We start from the raw sequence: 26,069 nt of genomic DNA on the forward strand, positions 1-26,069 counted from the left end.
GTTTTGTGCATGTGTGTGCGATGATTATGATGACTTATCGAATACATTTTTACTTCTTCTTTTTTTCAAACAGTATGTCTACGGTTACATTTTGTAAATTTTTTCCTTTTGGCATTATACATTTGATCATCTCTCAGAAAGCATCATGCCTAGAATTTCACACATATTCTGACTGAGGCCCCTCCGCACTCATGGGGTCGCGTTTCAATTAATTTTTAATACCTGGTAATTTGTTTAAGATTCATGTGCTGTAACCTTAAGCGAGTTTTGATCCATTCTTTTTTCCGTCAAACACAGGGATAACCCGCACAGCTTATCTGGTTCATTACAGAGCACTGATACAGAGAGATGCAAAGTAATCAAATTGGTTATTATGAGGAACAGAATTGTCGACAAGAGAAATTGCTGCGATAAAAGGCACCCCCTACTGGAGAAATCAGAAAAATCACATTCATAACCATCACACTAAATAAGTGCACTGTAGCTCTCTTCCCTTCTTTCTTTCTCTCTCTCTTTCCCTCCCCCACTTTCTCCCTCTCCCTGTTATCAGAAGAATGGAGTAGCTATAATAACTCTCTGTGAAGACCAATTGAGCCATTGTTGCTGCGTGCGCTTCGGTGTCCATAACATTTAGGTAAACTAAAAACATTGTATCAAGTGAATTCTGGGAAACTGGTGTGGGTGGGGAGAGGTTGACAGGAAGGGAGAAGTAAAGAGGCCAGAGTGCAGATGGGTGGAAAAGAAGCTCAATTTCAATGGTCAGAAGCACAGATTACAGGAATTTGGCTACGAACCACACCCGCCCTCCGATCTTAAAACCTGGCTCCAAACCCAGACATTCTGTTCAACTGTTTAGTTGAATCATACCCTGAAATACGTACGTCCTTTGTTCCAATGACATTACAGACACATTTGAAATAATCCATGCTGCAGAGATAATTGAGAAGCATAAATAAACCCATACAGTATTGTCTCATAGTGAGTGTTGATTACTATGATCGTCTCTCTTTGTTTGAGAGCTGTTAAGTAGCACCTGCGAAAAGAAAACAGGAGAATTGTGTCTTTGTAATGACAGTGTTCTTTTTTGGTTCACTTAATGATACCTTTTACAAGGTGTTTTTTACACTGAGATTCAGGTCAGGATAATGCTGTAGCTGGTGAGAAGAAAGGAGTCTGGCTTTCACAGTCATACAAATACAAATGAGCCAGTGTGGTTATGATACAGTACAGAGATCATATCATGGTACAGATAAAGTGATGAGGACAACAATGATGATGGAGGAGTCATCATCATTAAGTAAAAGTGTGGCTTCCTAGCTGCCAAGAAATTGATTGCTCAACCTTGGCTTCCCCCGAACACATTTAGTGTGCGGCACTGTCTTATTAAATGTTACGGTTATGGGTGGGGGGGAAGGTGTTTTATTCAGAGATTATGTGAAAATTAGTATGAGAAGGAAGGTAATGTCAGGCCGATGAAGGTAAAATCTCTAATACTGCACAAAGAGCAAAGAGGGAGTGCTTCTGTAATGTTTGGATAACCATCACAGGAATAGAAAAAATCATTGCAGTCACTCAGTGGTAGGTAACTCTGACTCACCTCCCACTTACACTAGCTAACAGCTCGCTCACACACACACACACACACACACACACACACACACACACACACACACACACACACACACACACACACACACACACACACTCACACAACTACCCTTAGTTTTTTTTTTAAAACAAACTGAATTCCTGTTTTTCACATGATTTTCCTCCATTAACCCGATTTTTATAGAAATTAGCCTGTTTGAGAACTGGTAATAACCTGTGTGTTCATGAAAGCTTTTATTCAGGGAAAAGCTGTAATGCTGACTAGGTTGACACAGCCTCTTAGGGATAAATTACTGCAATAGTTTTTTAGAAAACAAACTAATTAGCTGTTTTCCACATCACTGTCTGATTTTTAACCAGCATTTTATAGAAATTAGCCTGTTTGAGAGCAAATTGATGTTTGGAAAGCATGTGGACTTGTTCTAAGAACACATCAATTATATTACAGAAAGATGTTCCAGACGACATAGCCTGCAATTTAGCTGGGAGTATTTAATCATTCAAAGCATTAAAAGTAGCAACAGTTTTTCCCTCTCTGGAACAGATCGTTATAAGTGGAGAGTTTGAAATAAGTAACAAAACACAACACAGAGAAAACAAGTTTGGTAGACAGTACTGTACATATTACTTTAATATACCATTAAGTTAAAAAAAATCTGGGTCCATATATAAGTACTGTTCTGTTGTCAGCACTCAGTACCACAATGAGTGTACACTCACCAAACACTTTAATAGGAACACCTGTACACCTTCTCTTGGTGGAGGTGGTGTAATGGTTTGGGGAATGTTTTCTTGTCACACTTTGGGCCCGTTAATACCAATCAATCATCGCTTGAATGCCACAGCCTATTTGAGTATTGTTGCTGACCATGTGCATCCCTTCATGGCCACAATTTACCCATCTTCTAATGGCTACTTCCAGCATGATAATGCACCATGTCACAAAGCAAAAGTTGTCTCAAACTGGTTTCATGAACATGACAATGAGTTCAGTGTTCTTCAGTGGCCTTCCCACTCACCGGATCTGAATCTAATAGAACACCTTTGGGATGTGGTAGAACGGGAGATTCACAGCTTAAAAGTGCACCTGAAAAATCTGCAGGAATTGCGTGATGCAATCATGTCATCATGGACCAGAATCTCAAAGGAATGTTTCCAACATCTTGTGCAATCAATGCCACAAAGAATTGAGGCTGTTTTGAGAGCAAAGGGAGGCCCTACCCAGTATTAGTATAGTGTTCCTAATAAAGTGTTTGGTGAATGTATATATTTTGGACGTTCAATAGATTTGTATGTTGTTGAGGCCTTATTGAGTTACTATGGAAACAAGTAAAGACTTCTTCAAGACTATTTGTTCACACGTACACTTAAACATGTGAGAGAATATAGTATTCACCTTCTGTCAAAAGGTGATGACGTCACATGAATTTAATCATCAAAAATAATACTTGAAAATTATAAGTCCCGCCCCTTTGGGGCGGATGTGGTGGGTGTTGATGCTTGCACAATGAGACGTTGGTGAGAGGCCAAAGTGTTCTGCTGTTTGTGAAATTAGATTTAGGAACTTGACAGTTTTATGGGGTGGGTGTTGATGTTTGCACAATGAGACGTTGGTGAGAGGCCAAGGTGTTCTGCTGTTTGTGAAATTAGATTTAGGAGCTTGACAGTTTTTTGAGGATGTGGTCACCCCCATAGGATATAGAAGCGTTAGAATGGTTGGATTAGGGGACCTTTTCTCTTTCTAGGAACCCAGGGGCCCTGAACTGTCTGAAGACCAACCAAGGGCCAGCTAAAGTTTGTCACTGATAAGTGCTGTGTGATGTGTTGTGATGACTTCATGCCGCATACATACATCTATGTCAAAATTGCATATGAGGCTTAAAATAAAAGCTCAATACTGAGGGTTAAAATGTGCAATTAAAAAAAAAAGGCAATTAAAAAATGGTTAGGCTGCTACTCTAGTGGTAGTAATGTGTTCAATAATGAAGAATAAAAATAAGTGTTCAATAATGAAGAATAAAATGGGAATTGTCCCATTACTTTTGGGTACCCTAAAATAGGGGGACGATGCATAAAAACTGTTGTAATTTCTGAATGGTGAAACTGTACACAAATACCATCAAATAAAATCTGAGAATCTCTACTTTGGATTTAAAATATTTTTAAAAGAAGAAAAAATGCTTCACTGTCCCATTACTTACGCAAAGCACTTTATTTGAAACTTGGTCAACTTAACTTAATAAACTTCTGTTTGAAGTGGCTATTTAAACAAATTTGGTTTACAAAATTCCCCTGGCTCATAGACTATCAGGGGTAAGGAACCATCTGACTAAAGGTGTACATTGCTGAACTAATCATTTAATGCGGAAACCCAGGCCTCACCTGCTGCACTTTGGTTACCATGTCTTTATAGATGGAATCCATGTTCGAGTGTGTTGTCCTGACCAGCACCTTCACTATTACCTCAGCATGCTGAGTGCTGAAGCCTGTTAATAAGAACAGAGAGTACATCATACAGTATACATTCTCATACTTTATTTGCCTTTACTTTCCTCCTTGCCCTCAAAATAAACAAACACAAATCTTTAACCATTAAATCCTTTTGAAAAGTTAGTGAATAAACACAATTCTTTAACTTTTGCTCTAGGGCAAAGTGGAGAAGTGTGCCCCTATCTATCTGACGTCCACTCAGAAGTGCCCCTATAGGCAAAGGTCATAGACACTTATGTGCATCTTCATACTCAAAGGGTTGGTTTAACTCACCCAGATTAAGATTGCTGAATGCCATCCTAATGGAGATCATTGATTAAACATGGTTTTAGTCTAGGAGTAGACTTAAAGGATAAATTAGTAGAATTACAAGGGTAGTTTCACTTCCTTGTGTGGCGAAAGTGCTTTCCAGGTGAAAGGTGAGGGAATCATATGTCACTCCACTTCAACCACTGGTAAAGGCAAGTCATCTCATTTTGAGAAGCGCACATCATAGCAAATGCAGTCCAAGATTTTGAATTTGAGCCAAAATTAAACATATTTCCACTCAAACGATTATTTCCTGGCTACAATAAAATCGTTGTAAAACATCATGGATAAGCACAGGACATTGTATTCCAATTTGAAAAGTTCTGGGTCAGAGAAACCAACAGAATGAGTATCAAAAACTTTCACCTGGGTCAGAGAAACCAACAGAATGAGTATCAAAACCTCCTAATGGAAGATGTGTGACGGTACTTTCATTATTTCAAATAACATAAACTTCAAACCGTTTTCTTCAAGAAGTCGAACCACTGCATGAGTATCGAAAAATAGCTTTCTGTTTCCAGACTTTGTTATATCTGTCTTCAAATCATATTGCAGGGCTTTGGTGGAGGTGCTCAGCTCTGAAATAAACATAAAAATGCAACGCTTAGAGATATATACAGATAAAAGAAAACTTCAGATGTCATGTTAAAACATAACATGGAAATAAACCTGGGGTCTCATTTATCAATGATTTGTAAGCATAAATCTGTGCCTAAACCATGCATGCGTACGATAAACAACATTTATCAAGGTGAACTGTTGCTTGAGATGACCATGCATACGCACAATGCCAAGTGGTAGAATGAGGGAATTGCTTGTCAAACACAAACAAGGAGCAAGTGAAGTAACAAAGACTGTGTTTCAAATATGGGTGTTTTTATGTTTTTGTCTATGTATTTGTATGCAACTTGTGTGATGCAGAGTTGAGTTGCAGTTGCAGCTAATGGACTGCGCAACGCGGTTGAGGTCCGCCGAAAGTCCATTGATTTCAATGGGATGGGGTGCGCACCATTGCCCCTCAGCAGCTGCATTTTGGACTTTTAGATGCAGCCAGTGAATGACGAAGGGCAGTGCACCCCAAACCAAGGGACCGCCGTAAAAGCTATTGGCTAAAAAGACAATTCCCAATGCAATTCCAATGGCAGCGTCTGTATTGTTCCTGGCCAAATTAGCTTGATTCCAGCGTGACTTTGGTGTTCTCCAATTACTTAAAATATACAAATTCATGCATTGGCTGTCATATTTTCTTTTATACCCCAGATCGGACGAACCATGCTAGGCATCCAGAAGTGCCACAATAATTTAACACTAACACTACAGTACATAAAATCACATTCTGTGTGCAGTATAGGCCAGTACATCCATTATTCTTTAGTATATTTTCAATAATAGTTGTAACATGTAGCTATAGTGCAAAATCATGAACACCACATGACAATATAGGAGCCCAATAAAAATTTAATGATGATTTATTGATTTTAATGATGACTAGGCCTATGATGCGTAATAAATAGTTCATTATGACAATAAATACACTGATTACACTAAATTATGAGACTCTTATGTTAGAAATTCTGAATTTGCAAAGGGCATCATTTGATGGTAATCCATTACTTGTAATAACTAACCATGTCCAACTATATAATAGTGCTGAAATATTTATGACTGTACTATATAATTTGAATCATTATTATAAAATTACTGCAATTGCTACACAGTTTGTTATTGATCTACCACATGAATTCGCGCCCCAAAAAATGTGTATAAAGCTTTGATAATGTGTGCGCCTAGTTTGAACTGATCAGGTGTGTGTCAAAATGCTGTCTTGTTGTGAAAGTATGACATTGGAATGCATTTTTATGGGACAAACTAAGCAACATAGCCTATTGAACTGTGGCCTTGATACTTATAATTTCAAATTATTATAATTTCATTTCAAATTGTAGGCATAGGCAGAGACTGTATATACTTGAGATATGCCACTCCCTTGATTTACTATTGGTTTTGCGAGAGACTGGGAAGATGGAGCCAGTGCCATGCGGGGACACATTACTTAACAATTACCACAGTTATAGAATAGCAGTGGTCTTTGTTATGTTTGCATGACTAGGATCGCGTCTATCTCGCGCCGTTTCCCTAGTAACGCAGGTGTAAATCTAGAGTGGGAGGCTAGGCCAAAGTCAAGTAAAGTCTATTTTTAAGCCATTACAACTACCTTTAAGGATCAAATTTGCACAATAAATGTTTCTACAAACGCAGTGAAATGTTAATCAAGACTTGGTAGTACTGAGGGACGCCGCCATGAGATAACCGTGGCTAGTGATGGACGATATTAAGGTTTATTTGGCTCTTTAAAATCGGTGATATTTGGACCATGTTTTGTATGGGATGGTAATTTACTTCGGATTATGCAAGTGCATAATCCCCTTTGAAGACCACAACCCACCTCAGCTGGAGCTAATCAAGCCATTCTGTGAAGACCTGGACCAGTGGCTAAGCGAGGATGACCATCATGTGGCAGCCATCCACTGCAAGGCAGGGAAGGGCCGCAACGGCGTCATGATCTGCGCCTATCTCCTCCACCGAGGGAAGTTCCTGGAGGCACAGGAAGCACTCGACTTCTACGGGGAAGTGCGGACAAGAGACAAGAAGGGAGTCACAATCCCAAGCCAGCGACTCTATGTGTACTACTACAGCTACCTTCTGAAGGAGGAGGGCAGAACCAAGACTTGAGAATTCCCATCACCTGAAAACTTCAGATACCACATCAGGTGATGGGAATTCTCAAGTCTTGGTTCTGTCATCCTGGTAGGGTGGTGATGGGCTGTTTCCTTACCCCATCTCAGTCGTGCTCCTGAGCGGATTCAGCTAAAAGTGAATCAAAATATGTTTAGCTAAGTTTCGCAAAGTATTCTCTTTCTATGTCTCAAGACGAGCAACATATACTTAAAAAAGTTAGATTTAACTTTGAAACATTCACTATTGCTAAACTTAAAGTCAAAGTTACTCCTCAAATGACTTATGATTTTCAAGTATTATTTTTGATGATTAAATTCATGTGACGTCATCACCTTTTGACAGAAGGTGAATACTATATTCTCTCTCACAGGGTCAACAGCAGTGGTAGGCACCTTAGATATGATGCCAGTAACCTTCCAGTTACCAGCTCACATCCGGCTCCCGCCTGGAGTGGGGATCAAACCAGCAACCTACCGATTGCTGGCTAGCCTCTCTAACCTCTAGGCTACCTGCCACCCCTGAAAGATCAATACAGAGCAGGGGAGAAAGGAAGGATTACTGTGCTGTGCTGTTCTGTGCTCTTTAATAAAACTCGAGGGGTTAGTGATCAAAGGATGCTATTCTTGGAAAGATGTTGTCTGTTTATTCCCATGAGGGCCAGAGTGAACTTAATCATTGTGTCATGTCCTCAGAGGCAGCTGTGTCTAAGGCTGAGTATCCAATCTCTACCTCAGCCACCACAGATAATGATTAGTGTGTGTGTGTGTGTGTGTGTGTGTGTGTGTGTGTGCATGGGTTTGTGCGTGTGTGTATGTGTGCGTGTGTGTAGAGAGAGAGAAAGAGAGAGAGAGAGTGGGAGAGAGAGAGAGAGAGATAGAAATGAGAAGGACCTCATACTTTGATTAGAAGAGACACATAAATTATGCTCTTTTGCCTGCATATTTGGGTCTATTTTTGGCTTCTGTTGATGACTACGAATGTGAGGAATTGTCTGCAAAGGTTAATCTATGCGTTCCATTTCAATCTAGAATCCCATTAGGATTCAGCCCCGGGATTTCATTTGACTCGCCTGAGATAGATATGGTGATATTTGAATATTTTGAGGTTCTGAAAGGATGACTAAATAATTACAGCCTTGATTTTAAACAATAGAGTGGATGCTATTTCTTCAATAATGAAGTCTGAGAAAAAAGAGAGAATGCAGAGTATTCCTAATGTGTTTTTGTAGCCTACAATCACATGAGACATTCATTGTGTGACGAGCATGATGTGCCTAGTAATCATCCTTCTTCTAAGAACTGCATCAGTACTTTATATCTTTGATGGACAGGAGTGATTCAAGAAAGTTTGGAAAAGAGATTTGTTTAGTGAGTCAGAATTAACAACCCTCCTTACCGTCCCCATATGACACATTTAATAAGCATTCTGTCTGATGTGCCGAGCCCCCTGAAAGCAAACTGTAATCATAATCAGACAAATTTGAAACTCTAATTTGAAAGTATTTTAGATTATTTTGGCCAATGATCAAGAGAAACATGCCTGTACACAAACACTGCCTCAAAAGAGTCCCCTGGGATAAAGCTGTCAATCATGGCTTCATTAGAGCACCAAGGAGTTCACGTCCACTTTAACCATAGGCATTGTATTAGTGGCGATTTATAAAGTTTGAAAGCATGAACCCATCCATTCTTCCCAGATCAATCACGAATTTGTTTTGACTCTTATTCTTGAAGAGCGTCCGTTTTGACTTTTTGACAAAAGTTATGACAACTTTTTTGTATTCTTTTTTTTTTTTTTTTAAATTTTTTTTTTTACTTTTGTTGCCCATCACATTTTCATAGAAGTTATGTATGATTGTGGTTCATCACCCTTTCAATGACTATGCAAAACTGGCAATTATTCAGATTACTATTTAACTTCATAAGATTTTTTCGTTCATGTCTCTTTAAACGGGGTACATTTAAAAAGACATGTTTGAAGATCCACAACATATCCTAGGACTCAATGAAAGGGGAGGTACCTCGTCGTTTTTGTAACCCATTTAACCTATGTCATGCATTTATTTCGGAGCGCGTACTTCGAAATACTGATGTCTAATCCTATCAGTAGTCTTAATTTCATTTTTTGTAAAAACAAGCCAATAAACGTCGTAGCTCTTTGTCTCGACGAATCCAAGACTCGTTAGATAACCGATGGGCGTACTCCATCTCTGCCAATGAAATTGAAGTTGATGTTTAAACTCTGTGCGCGGGGCGGTCCTAAAGCGAAATTGGGGAGGGTCTCCAAGTCGAGACTCATGCATGGATTTGAATTGTAGCAAGTGCTAACAATTCCACAACATCCCAACTACCTAGCTTGTCAGCACTGCTAAGTGTAAAAGTTTTAGTATAAGTTCATTCAACAGTTCATCAGAATCAGCATCATTTGAAACTCTGTTCCGACGTTCAGCTCTGTGCATTACTTTGCGGCTAGCTAACTAACTTTGTCTACTGTCCTGAGGAGTGATATTTCCACTTGAAATGAAAGCGGGCGGTAAGTATCTATTAGTAAAACATTAGCATGTGAATGAGCCTACTATTTTTAACTAACGTTAGTTAGCTAGGTAACTTGCATTTCGGCCCTGTGGAGAAAGGGAGAAGGAGACTAGCTTGCAACTACTAAGCTAGCAATAATGTATCTGGTTTGTTGCTAGCGAACGTTGTTGCACAGCTTGGTGCCTCCTCAGTTAGCTAGCTGGCTAACTAAACTAGCTAACCATGGGTTTCTCTTTTATTTGTAAGTTAACACATATGATTACACATTGTAGTGGATTTTCTTTTTTTACGGTTCTGTTGAGAAACGGGCTGTTAACCTCATTGGAGATATTACACATTTCTCGTGTAGTAATCATCTCAAAGTTTAGCTGTAGCTTAGGAGGAGAGGAGGGAAAATTGGGCGCTGAGTTCAGCTATCCGAGCGAACTAAGACAGGACACTTAATCCGTGTGTCATAAATGAGAGTGATGTATTGTTACAAATTGATTTTTATTGATTTGGCATATATTAAGTAATATCATTATCGCCGAGGTCAGACAATAAATTCACTTGTGTGGACCACCCTGGAAATGTCTATTTTGAAATGAGCCAAAAAACTGGCCACAAATACAGGCGACGTTAGCTAACATTGCTGTGGTAATTACTGTCTCAGTCCAGCACTCAGATGAGAACTGTAGATACATTCCGATGTGGACAGAAGTTTAGGGTGTGGGTGGGTGAGGTGGAAGAGTTTAGTTTTTCCCTCATGATATGTTGATGTACATATCTGAAAGGTGTTACATATCTGAATGGTGTAAATGTAATGACTTGTAAAGAGATGTCATACAATGTTGACCCCATTTCTTCTCTCCTCTTTAGTGCTTCACTGCCGTTGTTCCAAATGCTTCTCGGTTCCGGTGAGGAAGCGGGTCCGTAAGCGTGTTTCAGCCCTGACACTGCTGTCTCTGCCTGAGGAGGTCCTCCTGTGTGTGGTCAAGTGGCTCTCTGCTCAAGACCTGCTGGCTGTCAGAGCCGTGAGTAAACATATACATGTGTATATATACACATATACATTCAAACACTTACACAACCTCCTGAGTACACAACCTTCTGAGCTACATCATTTTGGCAAGCCTTGTCTGAACATCGTGTCGCCACCTGAGTTGGTGGGTCATGATGTGTAGCAAGTCAGGCTTCTTCCATACAGCCTAAAAGCATGTGGAAAGCGCCACTTATGAATATTTTTGGAGAATCACAGTAGTTTGACAGGCTTGAGATGTGCATGATTGAGACTGACTTTTTAGACATGTTTTCTGTAATCTCCCAGGTGCACTCCCAGCTCCGTGACATCATCGATAACCACTCTAGTGTATGGGCCCGGGTCAGTTTCAGGGATACCTGGCCCGCCCCGAAAACAGTCTGGCTGTTTGAGAGGTATGCCTCCCCCTCCTCCAGCCCCCGCCTCTGTCTCTGGATGTTCCACTGGATCCATTTTTACGGGTTTTCTTTCTCTTCTTGCAGGGCTGCAGAGAAGGGGAACTTTGAAGCAGCTGTGAAGCTAGGGATCGCATATTTGTACAATGAAGGACGTAAGTTACAGCACTTTTACCCGTTCTGAAAGCTCTGAAATGTCTTGATTACGACTGAATTGGTCACAGCTTGATCAAATGGGTTGCATGATTTAATCACTTAATCTATGCCGTAATCACTCAAAACATATGACTGACTCCCCTTTCTCTCCCTGTGGTAGCGTTACTGAGTGATGAGGGGCGGGCTGATGTGTGTGGCAGGAAAGCCTCCCGCTTCTTCAGTCTGGCTGAGAGTCTGCGCTCCCCCACAGCAGACCCCTTCATCTGGCTCTTCATCCGTCCACCCTGGTCCCCCACCGGGAGCTGCTGCAAGGCTGTGGTGTTTGACAGGCTCAAGGCTGAGTGTGACACCAACATGGTTAGTGCTAGGCTAGGCTCTTATCTTAGCTGGGAGACAGACAGGAGCGATCACTTTAGGGGTTCCCCCCTCTCTTATTGGGGAAAAAACATTTAATTTAGCCATTTGCAGGGGCATACAGATAAGAGGGCTGTTGTCCAATCCAGATGCACCTTCACAATGCCCCACTGTCTCTCGTCTCTGGTCTTTTCATCCCAACTGATTAAGATGAATGTGAGTTCTAATATGGGACGTCAAGAGGGAAAGACACATCCAGACAAATGTTGCCAAAAATATGAAGCTAAGAGACCGAGACCATTGCTTTGACCCCAAATGGCATTTGGGTGCCCTTGGTAGTGAAGATAAATGGAGAGTGTGATGTTGTGCAACAGTGTGTCATTCTCATTACTTCTGGCCAACAGGCATCCAGGGAGTTCCATTTCTGAGAGCTGTTTCTGTCCTCGGTTGCCCTGAACCTGTATTGCCACTGTTTAACCAACAACAAATAGATCTATCCAAACAGATATCTTCTCGCTCAATGGGCTGAAAGGAAAATAGCTGTATTGACTATACGAATAGGGAAATGATAATGGGTGATATGCTTTAAAGTGTCTTTTGTAGAGTTTCATTCAATGGTTGTTTTTCTGTCTGTCTCTTCTCTTTTTTTTCCTATAGGAGAGGAGGGGGCCGTTGCTGCATTGTCTGGCCAGAGTTCTCCAGCACTTTGATGTGAGTGTGAAAGAGACTGGGGTACACGGTTCTTTCAGCCGGTTTCTGTTTCTGCGGTTGCCACAGTTTCAGTTTCTCATCAGACTTGTTAAGCCACTGTGCAGTAGGCAGCCTGACTACTCACCAGCACAGATGGGATTGTGTTGTTTTCTCTTCTTTTCATAGCTGAATGAGTCTTTTGTTATAAAAAAGAAAAAAAGAAACATAATCTGTGTTCAATGTTCTATTCAGGGATCATTACTTTATGCACACACACACACACACATTATGAATATGAGGGGACAAACAAGCATTCTCTGCCCGTGTTATTTCCAAGTTAATGTGTTAACCTTGTGTGCAGGATGAGGAGAAGCGTGCCAGGGCTCTGACTATGCTAGAGGAGTCCTCTCAATCTGGCTGCTTGCAGAGCTCCTACCTCCTGTGGGAGCACAACCGCAGAGCTGCTGTGAGTCCCTTTCACACCTCATTAACACTTTAGTTATTAACATGGTCAAAACAAATATGTCTGTGTCAAGCTTTGTAAATTCATAACTCATTTTGGCGCTTCATCTGTTTTCAGATGGCAGACCCTGGCAGGTACCTCCAGTGTGTACGAACCCTCAGGGACTACGCTGCCAAAGGATGTTGGGAAGCACAGGTGTGTGTGTGTGTGTGTGTGTGTGTGTGTAAAGCCCTAATCAGTCACCAGTGCTTATGAATTTTAGGGGAATAACATTATATAATGTTCCTCACTGTTTCACATCACTTAAAGTTTTCTCTTCATTGTCTCCAGTGTCAGTTTTGTTCTTGTGTATAATCACAGTCTTTTGTAATAAGCCGTGTCTTTCTTTCAGTAGTCGAAGAAAAGGTCATGGAAATTGCTGGCAGCAGCAGCAGCCTCTGTATGGGCTGTTTTGACATCTAGTCATCCCTTCATTGTTTTAATCTATCTATTTTCATCCACTTCTTTTCCATTGCTTTCCCCTCTCATATTTGGTATTCTGACTACTAAAGTTGTATCAGTGTCACAGCTCTTGACGTCTAGTTTTTTGGCAGTCCTGTATGAAATTCGTATAATTTATAGTCAATTATAAAAAATAAAGAATCCTCTGTGGACTAGGAGGTTCAATCAAATCTAGTTGATGAATCATCTCACTGAGTTTATTCATGATGTGGACAGCTGGTGCTCTCCAGCTGGCTCGGACCCTGGCACCCTAGAATGACCTGTGCTCTGACTCCCCCTTGCCCTGGTCTCTCGCTGATTTGGCAACGTGTGGTCGGTGACCTGACCGCTCTCTGTCCCCCTCTCTCTCTCTCTCATGCTCCAGCTCTCCCTGGCCAAGGCCTGCAGCAGTGGGAACCCGTTGGGACTGGACCCGCGGGCCTGTGCTGACCTGGTGGCCCAGCTGTTCCGCTCCCGTCCCTCCGTCCTACGGCACCAAGCGTCTGAAGAGGCGCTCCACAAGTGCATCAATGACACCATGAGGTAGCCACCACCACCGCACAGCACCAGAACTGACCTGACCCGACCGGTTAGCAGGGCAGAACATTCACTTTTTGGTCTACCAGACAGTTTTTTTTTTTTTTTTAATAATATATATACATATAATAAAGCCAACCACATGTTTAAACCGGTATACTCCCTGCACAGAATGAACCTCCTGTAGTTGCTACTATCTCGTGCTGACGTGTGTCATTAAGTTTCACTGTTATGCTTTATTTTGGTTTGTAACCAGAGAAGTTGTTTTAACGTCTACGAAAGCTCATAGACTTGGTGGGGAGGGGGTGTTTGAGAGTCAGGAGAAACGTGAGTCAGATGTGCAGCAGTTACAGTCAGCTGCAGTAGGCAGGAGCAGCGGGATGGATGTCACAAATGTTGAATCAACGGTAACCAGGATCGCACCAGTTTTGTTTTTAAATGGAAGCACAGTATTCGCAAAAACCTTTGTTGGCTACCCGCCAAAGTGGCTGGTAAGATTTACAGATTTTCCCTCCAATGCCAAAATCTACCCACACTTGGCTGGTGTTAATTTTTTGCCCTGCCTGTTAGATTAGCATAAAAACACTCAGCCTATATTTATGAATCATCATCACACTTAGTATTCCTGCTGAGTCATGATGGTGACTGACAATGTTGTGGTAATTAGCTTTTTCGAATGGTGTGAGTAGATTTACCATGGTGTATGACTCAACAAGGGGCACACTCTTGCTACAGAAACAGAATTATACTCATTACATAAACATACATCTCTCTCTCTCTGTGTAGGTACATCCTGGTGGACTGGCTGGTGGAGGTGACCACCATGAAGGACTTCTCCAGCCTGACATTACACGTGACGGTGGGCTGTGTGGACCGCTACCTGGCCCTGCGCTCCGTCCCCAAGGCCCGCCTCCAGCTGCTGGGCATCGCCTGCATGGTTGTCTGTACACGGTGAGAACAAAAACATCCTCTGTCAAAATCCTCCTCACACCTAGAATTTTGATCCTGATGACACTAGTATTGCATGCGATGGAGTTGTCTGTGTAACGTTCTTTTTATTTGAGTTGGAGATTGAAGCAGTCGTATTGAACGGTTGAACGGTATTCAAACATTCAGATAAACTCTCCCAAGTATCTTGTTAAGTCTTGTTGAATGGTTTCTGTTGTACTACCTACTTTGTCTTCCAGGTACATCAGCGAGGACATCTTGACCATCCGCGAGGCGGTGTGGCTCACCGATAACACCTACAAATACGAGGACCTGGTCCGCATGATGGGAGAGGTCATCTCTGTAGTAGAGGGCAAGATCAGGGTGAGTGGAGACACCCTCACACACACACACACACACACACGTATGCATAACACAGTTTCTACCAAAACGTTTTGGCTCGATTTCAAGCACTCCAGATTCGACCTGATCTGTTTGTTCACAAGGGTGATGCAGCTAATAACCCATTTGGTTGGTCCCCTGTCTCTCCCCCCCCCCCCCCCCCCCCCCCCCCACACCCACACCTCCAGACTCCCACACTGCTGGACTATGGGGAGGTGCTGCTGTCCTTGCTGCCCCTGGAGAGGCGCAGTGCACACCTGTTCAGCTACATCTGTGAACTCTCCCTGCTCTACTCGGCCCTCATCACCCCTCCCCCCGCCCGCCTCGCCAGCGCCGCCCTGCTGCTCACACGGGCACTGCACCACTACGGTACTACAGGCTCAAAAAACATACACGCACGCACAGGCACACGCACACACTCTGTGTCTTTGTCTCACACTACTACAACTCTTTAGTTATTGGTGTATCATTTATAAGGGGATCAGAGACTGAGATATCCTTCTTCTTTGCTGTTGATGACATTAAAGAAGCACAGACTTTGTATCCTTGACCCCGATTTGACCTTCTCCCCTCTGTCTCCCTATCTCTGCAGCTCCCGTCTGGCCCAGCCAGCTGGCCGAGTACACAGGCTTCTCCAAACAAGACCTGGTCCCCTGTGCTGTGCTGCTCTACGTCAAGTGGTAAATACTGCGTCCAAGATTTTCTCTCAATGTTGTGTCAGACTGTTCCACTTTTGGTCCTGTTATGTCTCTCTCTCTCTGTTTCCCTCCTCCTCTCTCCTCCCTCTCTTGTAAAGAAGGGAAGCTTGTGTTGAAGATCTTTTTTTTTTTCTTTTTTTTTTTTTTTCCATCCCCCATGAGGGTTACCTTGGAGACAGGGGGACCTTGGCTGGAGGAGAGCGTGGGTGTAGGAGTTTTAACAGGGAAAGAAAACACACACAACTCACGTAGCATGCCAAAAATACTCAGTCAATTATCTCTAGGCTACAGGTGACCTCACGAGTGTACAGATAGTGAGTGTCACTGCATATTTGTCCTTTTGGTTACTAGTGAAACCTTGGTGGTAGTGAGCAATCGTGTTATCAGGCCGGGTCACTATAAGTACACCATCCACTTACACACCCACATTGTGCTGGAGAAGCCCCATTTACATTCCCCCCCCCCCCCAGTAAGTCCATTCTGCTCATCATTCGCATTTTGAGCAGCAACTGGGTGAGGTCAATCTACTGTTGTTCACTCACAAGCTGCTAATTGGCGCCGCTGACTAATACGCCAGAGCCTTGTCTGGAGGTGCAGCTCGGCAGTCGGTCTCCTGCTGCTCTGTGTTTGATTAGCCAGGCCTGTTGAATGGAGGAGCCTGTTATTGTAGAGCTCAGCAGGTCTTTGTAGGCAGTGTTTGCTCCGACTGAGGTAATTACCCCACCGAAAGCAGTCATTAGCTTGATTAAGTCTCCAGCTTTCATATTTGTTAGAAGTCAGTTAACCTGCGGGTGTCTCCTTGTGCTGTTGATAACTGAAACTGTTCACTGCTTCTTGTTCCTCTTGTCTTATTGTGCTATTCCCCCTTTGTTTTTACTGTGGTTGAAAATGTCAGGAAATGACACATTTAGATTTCATTCAAATGATCCCAGAGTGCCGTGCTCGCCATTACCGTCCAACCCACTTTAGATCTTCACACACGTTCACAGCACTGAATGGAGAGTTAATTTGAGTGTCATTTCAGGGCAGTGATGAGGCCACTCTCTATAGCGGATAAGTGAAAGGTAGTGGTTTAGTCCTCTTAACCCTGTGTGGGAAGCGTCTGTCCTCAATGCCCCCCCCCGCCTGTCTGCCCCCCCGCCTGCGCTGTGGCCAGTGTTATTTACTGCTGGAGGAGACGTGTTGATGGCAATACTTCCCACTCACTCACTCACTCACCCCCAGCGAACTGTTAGCTCATTATAAAGCTAGCAAATGGCTGTGAATGCTGTATGCCGTGTTAGAAATACACACACACACACACATAAATTAGCGGGGCATCTCAGGTGTCCTGCTGTTCGGTTTCTTTGGCACTCATTATATTTTCACAGCCACAGTAGTTTAAAAAAAAAAAAAAAAAAAAAAAAAAAAAAAAAAATCATACATTTCGAGACCACTCAGTGACCAAAATGACACATTGATGTGTCTGGCTGTGGCTAACACACAAGGACAATGGTATTGATTAGGGATCATGTTGTTCATGTTGTCTGCCCGTGTTAAGCAGAAAATGGATGATCATTAGCAAGGGCCTCACTCTAATGCAGACAGTCCGGTGGTGTTGGTGGGGCTTTAATGGGTAGTGGGTGGGAGGCAGTTGGTGTGTGTGGGTGGGGAGGTGTGTGTGTGGGAGGGAGAGTGAGTGAGTCACACAAGTGTGCCGCAGAGTGACTCACACCAGTTATTGGGAGAAGTCCAAATGCATGAGTAATATGATTTCTCTTATGGGTTATGACATGATGTAACCAGCCAGGTAGATTAAACTCACCCCCCACCTCTCTCTCTCTCTCTTCCTTTCTCCCTTTCAGCTTCAGTCAGGACGTGCCGAAAGACTACAGACACGTGTCTCTGACAGGTGTGAAGCAGCGCTTTGAAGACGATGCCTACCAACACATTAGCAAAGAGAAGGTGAGGCCGTCTGTCTGTCTGTCTGTGTCTGAACCTGTCTTAACTGTACGGTTTTGTCTGTCACAGTGGAGGAAAGAGATGGCATCTCTTTTACTGGTTGATCTCAAAAAAACACATATCATGTATATTTCTTAATGGGTAGAATGCTGTGTATCTGACACCTATTCCATTGTGACCATGTTGTTCTGCATGTTGAATCTAGTAGATGGGATCATCATCGTCACTATGACTGTGTTATGCCCTTGTGTGTTTGAGCTCTTCAGTCTCCTAGGCCACCTTCCCCCCCCGTGTCCCTCCTGTGTCTGACCGGTTCTCTCCACCGTCTCCCACAGGTCATAGACTTCAAGGAGCTGTGTCAGATCCTAGAGGTCCCGGAGATGGAGCCTCAGATGGACCCGCCGAGCCCCACAGGCCAACCGGCAGACATCCACACCTTCCTCTCCTCCCCATCCAGCAATAGCAAAAGGTGGGTTTGTACGCTTGAAAAGATGCACCAGCAGGGAAAAGGATACTCTGGCTCACTGAATCTGACCACTGTGACATCACTTGTCAGAGTGGGAAGCCCCCTCCTTGGTCTTGTCCTATCATAGTGTATGAACTAGGACCAAAACAGTCAGAGTAAACATGTCTTGTTTATTGTCTCTAAAAGTCTGAATGAAGATTTCAGCCGTGTCCCTCCACAATAACTTGTTGGCATCCCCAGAGTGGCAGCAGGCATGTCGGGGTGTCCTTGACACTTTCTCCGCAGTCTCGCTTTTTGGGGGGTAGTCTTACATCTTTGTTTTTACACAGCATTGAGCATTCTGTGATCCAAAAAAAAAAAAAACAAGGCTATGCAGAAGGAGTTTATTTATGCTGAGAGCATCCTTGACCCCCCAACTCACCGACTCACCCGCCTGTGTCTTCCCTCAGGAGGCGAGAGGACAGCATGCAGGCCCACAGAGGCAGCTTCCTGGCCACTCCTACGGCAGAGCTGTCCACCCAGGAAGAGACACTGCTGGGGGACATCCTGGACTGGAGCCTCGACACCTCCTGCTCTGGCTACGAAGGTGACCAGGAATGGAGCGAGGGAGAGAAGGACGGAGAGAGTGAGTAGAGGGAGGGGAGGGGGGAGGGGAGGGGGGAGTGCATACTGGATACCAATGCCCTAGTGACTTGGTGTCCTTGCTGAGTTAAGATCAGCCCTCTTTACTGCCCCAGTCCTTGAGTCATTCTTGAGCCTGGATCATTTGTAACAATCTTGTGTACCTCATTCACATGAGGGGAATAATGTCTGAGTCAGTCTTCCGGCAGATAGTGATATCACTCCGTCTGGCTCATTAGCTACCATGGTCTGCATTACATGACTTACTTATCAATGTGCAGCATTGATTAGGTTAGATCGTTCCGGTTCACGCTGATATGTTAACTATGTTTGCCTGCTCTCTCCTCGCAGCCTCTGCTCTGGCCATGACTGTGGAGCTGGCGTTAGAGCCTGAGGACAGACAACTGCACTGCCGAGCCCTCTCTAGTGACGAGGACAGTCTGTGTGAGGGAAACAAAGAGGAGGAGGTGGAAGGACAGGGGAGCGCCAGGAGCCGACCTCGAGAGCCCCTCTCTTTCTCCACTGACCTCCACAGCTCAGGGTACTCCTCCGTCCAGAGCGCCAGCCCCTCCTCCTCCTCCTCCTCTTCTTCCCTAATGCCCTGCACCTTCACAGCCATGCCCCCTGTCCCTACCCCGGGCTCAGGCTCCACCAACGCCCAGCCAGGCTTCCGCCTCCTGGTGCCCGTGCAGAGGCCTAGGGGCGTGGTCCACAGACAGGTGAAGAGGAAGAACGCAGCAGCCCACAGCGGAGAAGAGATGGAGATGGACCAGGAGGAAGAGGCGGAGGTGTACGCTGCCAATGTGGGGTTCCTAAGCCTGTAAGCACCGGGGCGACTGACCATCCAGTTGAAATGGGATCCGGTCTCTTTTCTTCTCCCACCTCCTCCACCTCTTCCCAGCCTCTTTCCAGCACTTTCCTGTCGTCATCGCTGATCTCTTCACACCATGAAGCCAGAAGTCTGCCGCCGTACTGGTTCCTGAACACCACCGCCACAACATCAACAAGATCAAAAAGAGCCTATTTTAGCTTTAAGAAAAGGGGAAAAAAAAGAAAAGAAAAAAGGGGCACAAACGGCCATACCAGCTACACACACACGAGTTGAAACAGACTTCTCTGGATGTTAAGCTGCCTCCCATAGTTCAATAACCTCCTCCTGACTCATCAGCATAGAAACCACTGGAAACAAGATTTCACACTCTGCTCAGGTCTCGTCTGTTACATTTGCGTCGCTCACCGTTTCTCTCGTCACTCATTGACTTTTGCAACAACCTACCTGTCTCAGATCTCCATACAGATTGCTGAAACCTCATAAAGGAACACCTCATGGACAATTTCTCAACGTGTATTGATATGAAGACCTTAACATGTGAAAAAGAACCACAGCCTGCATTATTGTGATTGTATTGTAAACCCACGCGACATTGTTGTTCATTCATTAGGATAACGGAAATGCTGATATGCACTGCCTATACAGGATTCTCAGCACCTTTTGATAAGGTGATAGTTGTTGCCAAGGGATGGTCACTCTGTGTTTTTAGATAATTGAAATATCTATGTTTGTGAAGTCTGAAGCCTTAATTTGATTGTCTGAATTAGCTCTGATACATTTTTGCCATTTGTCTTATTCTAGCCATGCCAAAGGTACTCTGAGTTATGATAGGATAGTCATTCAAAATGCGTGATACCTACCATTGTATATGATTACGCAAAGTGCTCTCAGATCCATTTTGCTGTTTGTAAACCATTGCTGTATGTTGTTACTGTTGGAGATTGAGCACAGAACATATCTGTTAGACACACACTAAACATCTGTCTACGACAAGCCACTAAGGACGATGAAACTGTTCGTCAACATTTTTAGAGCCATGAATAGCAATGAAAAGGTACACAGTGCACCATGAAGTCTGAACATTTAGAAATGACTTCTGTTTTGCCAACATTTCTACCGTCGATTCATTTTGACTGAAGTCTAGCACTTTTGTTTTCATCCAAGCAGAGCAATTCTACTGAATAGAAGTGTAAATGGTTTTCACAGCAACGTTTGCTATGCTTGAACAATCAACTACTAATATAAGTGTTTTAAGTGGAGTTGCTTTGCCTCCTCTTGGGGAAACAGAAGTTAGACACTAAAGGCAAGTTATTACTTGATAGGTTTGAAAAGTACTGTATGCCTATTTCGGGACACAGAGGAGTCCATGTCCACAGATTGAGAGACTGTAAATACTTTTTTTTAACTGTTCAATCAAACTGGTTATCTTTGGTGTCTGATATGTACATATGTAAATGTATAGGGAAGAAAAGACTGTGACAAGCTGTCTTTACTTGATACTGGATGTTATGTTTTTGCTTCATTCCAAAAAGTGCAAGTAAGCAGTGTGCCTTCTATGTAAAGGTTGAAATGTGACCTTTTTTTCTTATATATATATATTTTTTACATTGCTCTCTCAAGTGTCCTGTGTGTTTTATTTCTGTACATCCTGTATCAATTTCTATTAAAACAAGCCTGTGGAATAGCCGATGAGTGTGTTCCCTCATTGTTCAACTGTACACACTCACATCACACACACCAACACCACCATTGCCGCCACAACACTCATCACCTGACACAGGTTCCACAACCAAGTATGAGTATGAAATGAAGCAGTGAAATAGTACAATAGATGGTCTTGTGTTCCGATTTCTTGATAGAAGTTTTTAGACGATACAAATGTCACGTGTGGTTGCAGTGATTTCATAGCATCTTTTTAGAATGTGCTCTTTAAGATGCATGATTGAAATTTAGTGATGTATCAAAACGTTTCATGGAGGGGTGCAAGCAAAGAAGCCAGCCAAAAAACCCCCACAGCTGGTAAGGTCACATGACGATAGAAAAAGGACTGATCACGTGATTCCATTTGTTGACGATTGTGTCTGCATTTGCACAATGAATACGGTGTTCATACGACGGCTGGTGCAATGTCATCGGCCCCGTAGCTGAAATTTTGCGAGCAATATTCTACTTGGCTCTGTCTACATCGGTCCTAAGTCTCACTAATGCAACCTCGGTGGATTTGGTAAAGGTAGACGTGGAGGTAGTTAAATGTTATCGTTTTTAAAAAGGAGGAATTTATAAGCCGACTGGACAGCCCATGAAGTTCACATACCGATCACTGCTTTTGTAAGGTAATGTTGCCGACCGTTTATAACTATTCGTTTCATTAGCTCAAGACTAGCTCTAAATGAATGCAATAACGTTATGCTTGTGTTATTTGAAGGAAATGTCTTTATGGTTCCCTTCATCCTAGTCCATCAGAATCTTAGGAATTGACAGGCAGGTTGTTCGTCCAATCATTTAGGCCCAGGGATATTATTGTGAGAAAAATGAGGAGACAGGCAGGCGTAATTCCTTGAGAAATGGATACATTTGCCAGCGTCAACGTAGCAAAATGGAGAAACAAAGTAGACCGTTCTGTTACATTTCTATCAATATTAACATCATCTCGTGTATTAGGCCTACGTTTTCTAGATCTATTCCCGATAGTGCGTGCTTATTATCGAGGCTTAAGCTTGCCATTCTTAGTAACAGTCCATATTGCATTTGTTGCATATACACATTTCCTTTATAACCTATACATTATTGCAAAAAAAATATAAATTTGCATTCTTTCTCAGAGAAACATGTCTTTCCTGATGTAATTTCATTGAGAGATATGCCATGACAGAGATGCATTCATCTGTCAGAAGTTTGAGATCATTACACTAATTACATCTACAGCACATGGACTTGCATGCATGATGACACCCTGCCCTTATGTTGAGACAGATCATAAGGTCTGTCTGGGCTTTTATTTGTTACCTTCTCCTCCCAGTTATGTGTCTTGATGTGACTGTAGCACATGACCATGGGCTTAAAGGGGACCATGGGCTTAAAGCACAAAGGTTTATTCTTCATCTGAAGGAAAATACATCCTCTGATTTAGAGAGACTGAAAATAGAGATGCCTCATATTTCAAAGGAATGTGCCTGCTCTCACAGTGAATGTGAACCACATCCTGGTTAATGATAACTACATACTCTTGTCATCTATCTTTGCAGTTTATTGTTATGTTCCATTCCATTTTCTGTCGTCACGAAATATATCCAGTAGAACAGAAATAGCATGGCAATGGTACGGTTTCCCACCGACAAAGGGAGCTGTTTTGGATAAGGATAGTTAGATAAGGATCACCACATGGTGCTCATTGTCATCCACTCACCTCACCAAAAACAAGCAGGTAGGCCTATGCAAAGGGTAGGCTAACTCGACAAAATCTGACCTACTTCTGGTTGCCTGTTCAACTGGTTTAGCCTCTGCATGTTTACACAGTATTTTAGTTTTTTTTCTTTTGTTTTCCTGTGTTTCCTTTACCTCCCTACCCCCTGTTTGATTCCTTATCGTACTTGTATGTTTCTCCAGGTCCTGTATTAAACTCAGGCAGGGGTATTATTTTCGGTCTTTCGTACGACACAGTGAGAACTTGTTTTTTTTCCCACTGCAAATTCCCATTGCATAACTGGAATTAAGATTCTGATGTTGTTTGACACGTACACGTCTTAACAATGAACTAGCTTTGAACTGTGTCCAATGATCACTTTCAGTTCTCTTTCTTGGTTCTTTTCTTTATTTATGTTCTGCTATTATTGTTGGGTGGAGGTCAAATGCTGCTGTGGCTTTGGACTGACGCGATTGCTCAATTATGGCCTTGATGGTTAAACACACCGAATGTGCCAATTTTTCTGAACTTGGCCTATCTGAACATTTCACTCTCTCTTGTCTTGCCAGGTCCTGTAGTTCTGGACAGTCTCCACCCCCCTCTCAACATGGCGATCGTACGTCAGTTTGGATTGCTCCTGTGGAAGAACTACATTCAGCAGGTGGGTGGGATATGGGGAAATTCATGGGAATGTGCAGTTACTCTGATCCGAACATTAACTATGGACATTTGATATTCCTGTCTGTTGTTGTGATCTATACTTTGTGGTCTTATTATCTCAAAGTAAGATCAGATACGGTTAGCTAAGTAGCTTTTATTGTCTGTGTCTGCACAGAAATGTTCTTTACGTCATTAAAACAGGTCATGGCAGAACAAATTAAAAACCAAAAAGAAACATACAGAAATCCTACATTCAATACAATGATGATGTATGGTTTTGTATAAAATGTACAGTAGAATGATAAAAAGTGTACGTGGTAGTGTGCATGTGCCTGTAGAATAGGCTGCTACTGTGATTCGGCAGTTTGACAGAGTGAGGGTCAAATCAAACTTTATTTGTATAGCACATTTCATACATGGATACAATACAATGTTCTGTACAAGAAAATGAATAATAAAAAAGAGAAAATAAAATGACAACAAGGCAAAACATAAGAAGATAAAAACTAAAACAGCCATGGGAGAGTTGAAACTGTAAAAGCAGAGTGAGGACTGTGGAGACTAATGCATGGTAAATAATAAAAGCTAAAAAAAAAAAAAAGACTAAAAGCACCCCAAGTAAAAGCAAGGCTAACAATGGTTGTCTGGTTGCACAAAGGTCTTTTTGATATTCAGGACAAGGTTGTTGCTGTCGCACAACTTCACCTGACTGTTGACATTTTCCTGGAAGTGTTTGACATCACTGTGGTTGTCCACAAGGGAACCTCAATATGAAGTTGTTTGGGGTTTGAGCCTCCACAGGCGTTGGTATACTGGGTGAAGATGGCTGGTGAGCTCACGAAACCCTGTGGTGAAGAACAACTGATGGGAAGTACAGTAGAGTGAGTTTTACTAGCTGTAGTCTGTTTGTTAGAAAAGCATGATACCAGTGAATGAGATATGAGTTAACATCTAGCTGTTTCATTTTGAGGAAGAGAATGTCTGGCTAGGAGAAAAATGTCTATAAACGCTCTTGCCAAAGACGTATCAAACACAGAACTTGATATGCATTACTAGAGTATCCAATTCTCAGTCTCTTTGCACAAGTCAGTATCTGTGATATTTGAATGTGTGAGTTATTTGATACTTGGAATGGCTATAAGGTTTGTTTGTATGTTTTATAATTCAGTTTGTGTTTTACCCTCAAGGAATATGGTTGTGACCAAAAAAAGTGCTCTCTACCAAGAAAAGAGGTGGGTAGTATAGCATGTTGCAGTGTCAAAGGTCTGACACAGTCACCATGACTGATAGATCCTGTCACAAGGTTGTCCTTTAGGATCAACAAGGAAATATTTTCTAGATACACATTTTGTTTATGAAGCTTCAATTAAGAGTACCTTTGACATCTTACAACAGATGAGTCATGTGCCAGGTTCATTCAAAGGTTATGTAATAACACTGAGCATGAGCAGTCACAACCTGCATTATCTTAGGAAAGACATGCCCTATACTGTACAGACAAATGTTTTCCATGTGATATATTGCTACTTTTTAAGTCAATGCCCTAAATTCCTTGGGGGAGTAATGGCAGAATACAGAGTGTTAGGTGTTTTGAAGCGCTCAACGACCTGATATGGGCATGCTTTGGCTCAATATCCATGAATTATACAAATTGTATCCCTGTACAGATCCCCTATCGCTATCTGAGAAGTAACCCCTGGGTCATATAGTAGGCCTGATATCAGCAGAGTTCATGCAACATTGACACTATGGATGGTAGCCAGCAAAACATTAGGCTGGATTATTTATATATAGAGTGAGATGGATTTAGATGGGAATTCTCATTGTTGTGCAAGTAAATAGATTGTTAAATAGTTTGGCTTCTTTCTGCTCGTACAAGACTGCTGGTATGTTTGAACTTGTGTTGTGTACAGTTGCTTTGCTTTGGCTTAAACCAATTCACAAATCTGGGATGGTAGTTGCACAATGGAATATCACACTGAAGTTGTGCATTCAGGAGTAACTAGCTGCTCCAATTCCCCCAGCATGCCTTGCGAATGTTGTTGCTCCATCACCCTTTACCCACTCCCACTGCTCCAGTTGTGGTTGCTAGGAGACTCCATTTAGAGCAGGCAGGCTGTGTCTTGGTACAGATAATGGAGTCAGTTCATGGGAGGTTTATGTGAGGTGGCCAGAGTTTGACCTAGAAAAACTTGTTCTGCGAGGTCCAACACAGGTCAGAAATACACAGAGCAGGCTAACTGACAATAGGACTACTATAACAGAGCTGTGCTCGATTGTATTCTCCATCATAAGTACCTAATTGGGATGGTGTTACATAAACTAAAAAAAGGCTGTGTTGATTAG

The 26,069-nt window shown here is 42.6% G+C and overlaps 2 protein-coding genes across 2 annotated transcripts in view; both read left to right on the top strand.

The window, feature by feature from the left end:
* Window positions 1-9,259: 9,259 nt before the first annotated feature.
* On the top strand, window positions 9,260-21,338 carry ccnf (cyclin F). Its single transcript, XM_083677913.1, has 17 exons — window positions 9,260-9,678; window positions 10,539-10,693; window positions 10,987-11,093; window positions 11,181-11,248; window positions 11,410-11,606; window positions 12,261-12,314; window positions 12,655-12,759; window positions 12,874-12,951; window positions 13,622-13,779; window positions 14,560-14,724; window positions 14,961-15,084; window positions 15,291-15,471; window positions 15,695-15,782; window positions 17,645-17,744; window positions 18,077-18,210; window positions 18,657-18,832; window positions 19,180-21,338. The coding sequence occupies exons 1-17, from the start codon at window positions 9,666-9,668 to the stop codon at window positions 19,650-19,652; spliced, it is 2,376 nt and encodes a 791-aa protein (XP_083534039.1). The 5' UTR covers window positions 9,260-9,665; the 3' UTR covers window positions 19,653-21,338.
* Window positions 21,339-21,769: 431 nt separating this feature from the next.
* abca3b (ATP-binding cassette, sub-family A (ABC1), member 3b) overlaps window positions 21,770-26,069 on the top strand; it is a 30,540-nt gene continuing 26,240 nt past the window's right edge. The window contains exons 1-2 of the mRNA XM_083676287.1: window positions 21,770-21,993; window positions 23,633-23,724. Of these exons, the coding sequence (XP_083532413.1) occupies window positions 23,671-23,724 (54 nt within the window). The 5' untranslated portion in view covers window positions 21,770-21,993; window positions 23,633-23,670. The remainder of the gene's footprint in view (window positions 21,994-23,632; window positions 23,725-26,069) is intronic.

This window comes from Argentina silus, assembly GCF_951799395.1.
Source record: "Argentina silus genome assembly, chromosome: 9".
NCBI classification, from domain to species: domain Eukaryota; kingdom Metazoa; phylum Chordata; class Actinopteri; order Argentiniformes; family Argentinidae; genus Argentina; species Argentina silus.

Coding starts and splice junctions, on each gene's coding strand:
- ccnf (XM_083677913.1), top strand. Junction 12,315..12,654: donor GAGTTCTCCAGCACTTTGAT/GTGAGTGTGAAA, acceptor CCTTGTGTGCAG/GATGAGGAGAAGCGTGCCAG. Junction 18,211..18,656: donor CCATCCAGCAATAGCAAAAG/GTGGGTTTGTAC, acceptor GTCTTCCCTCAG/GAGGCGAGAGGACAGCATGC.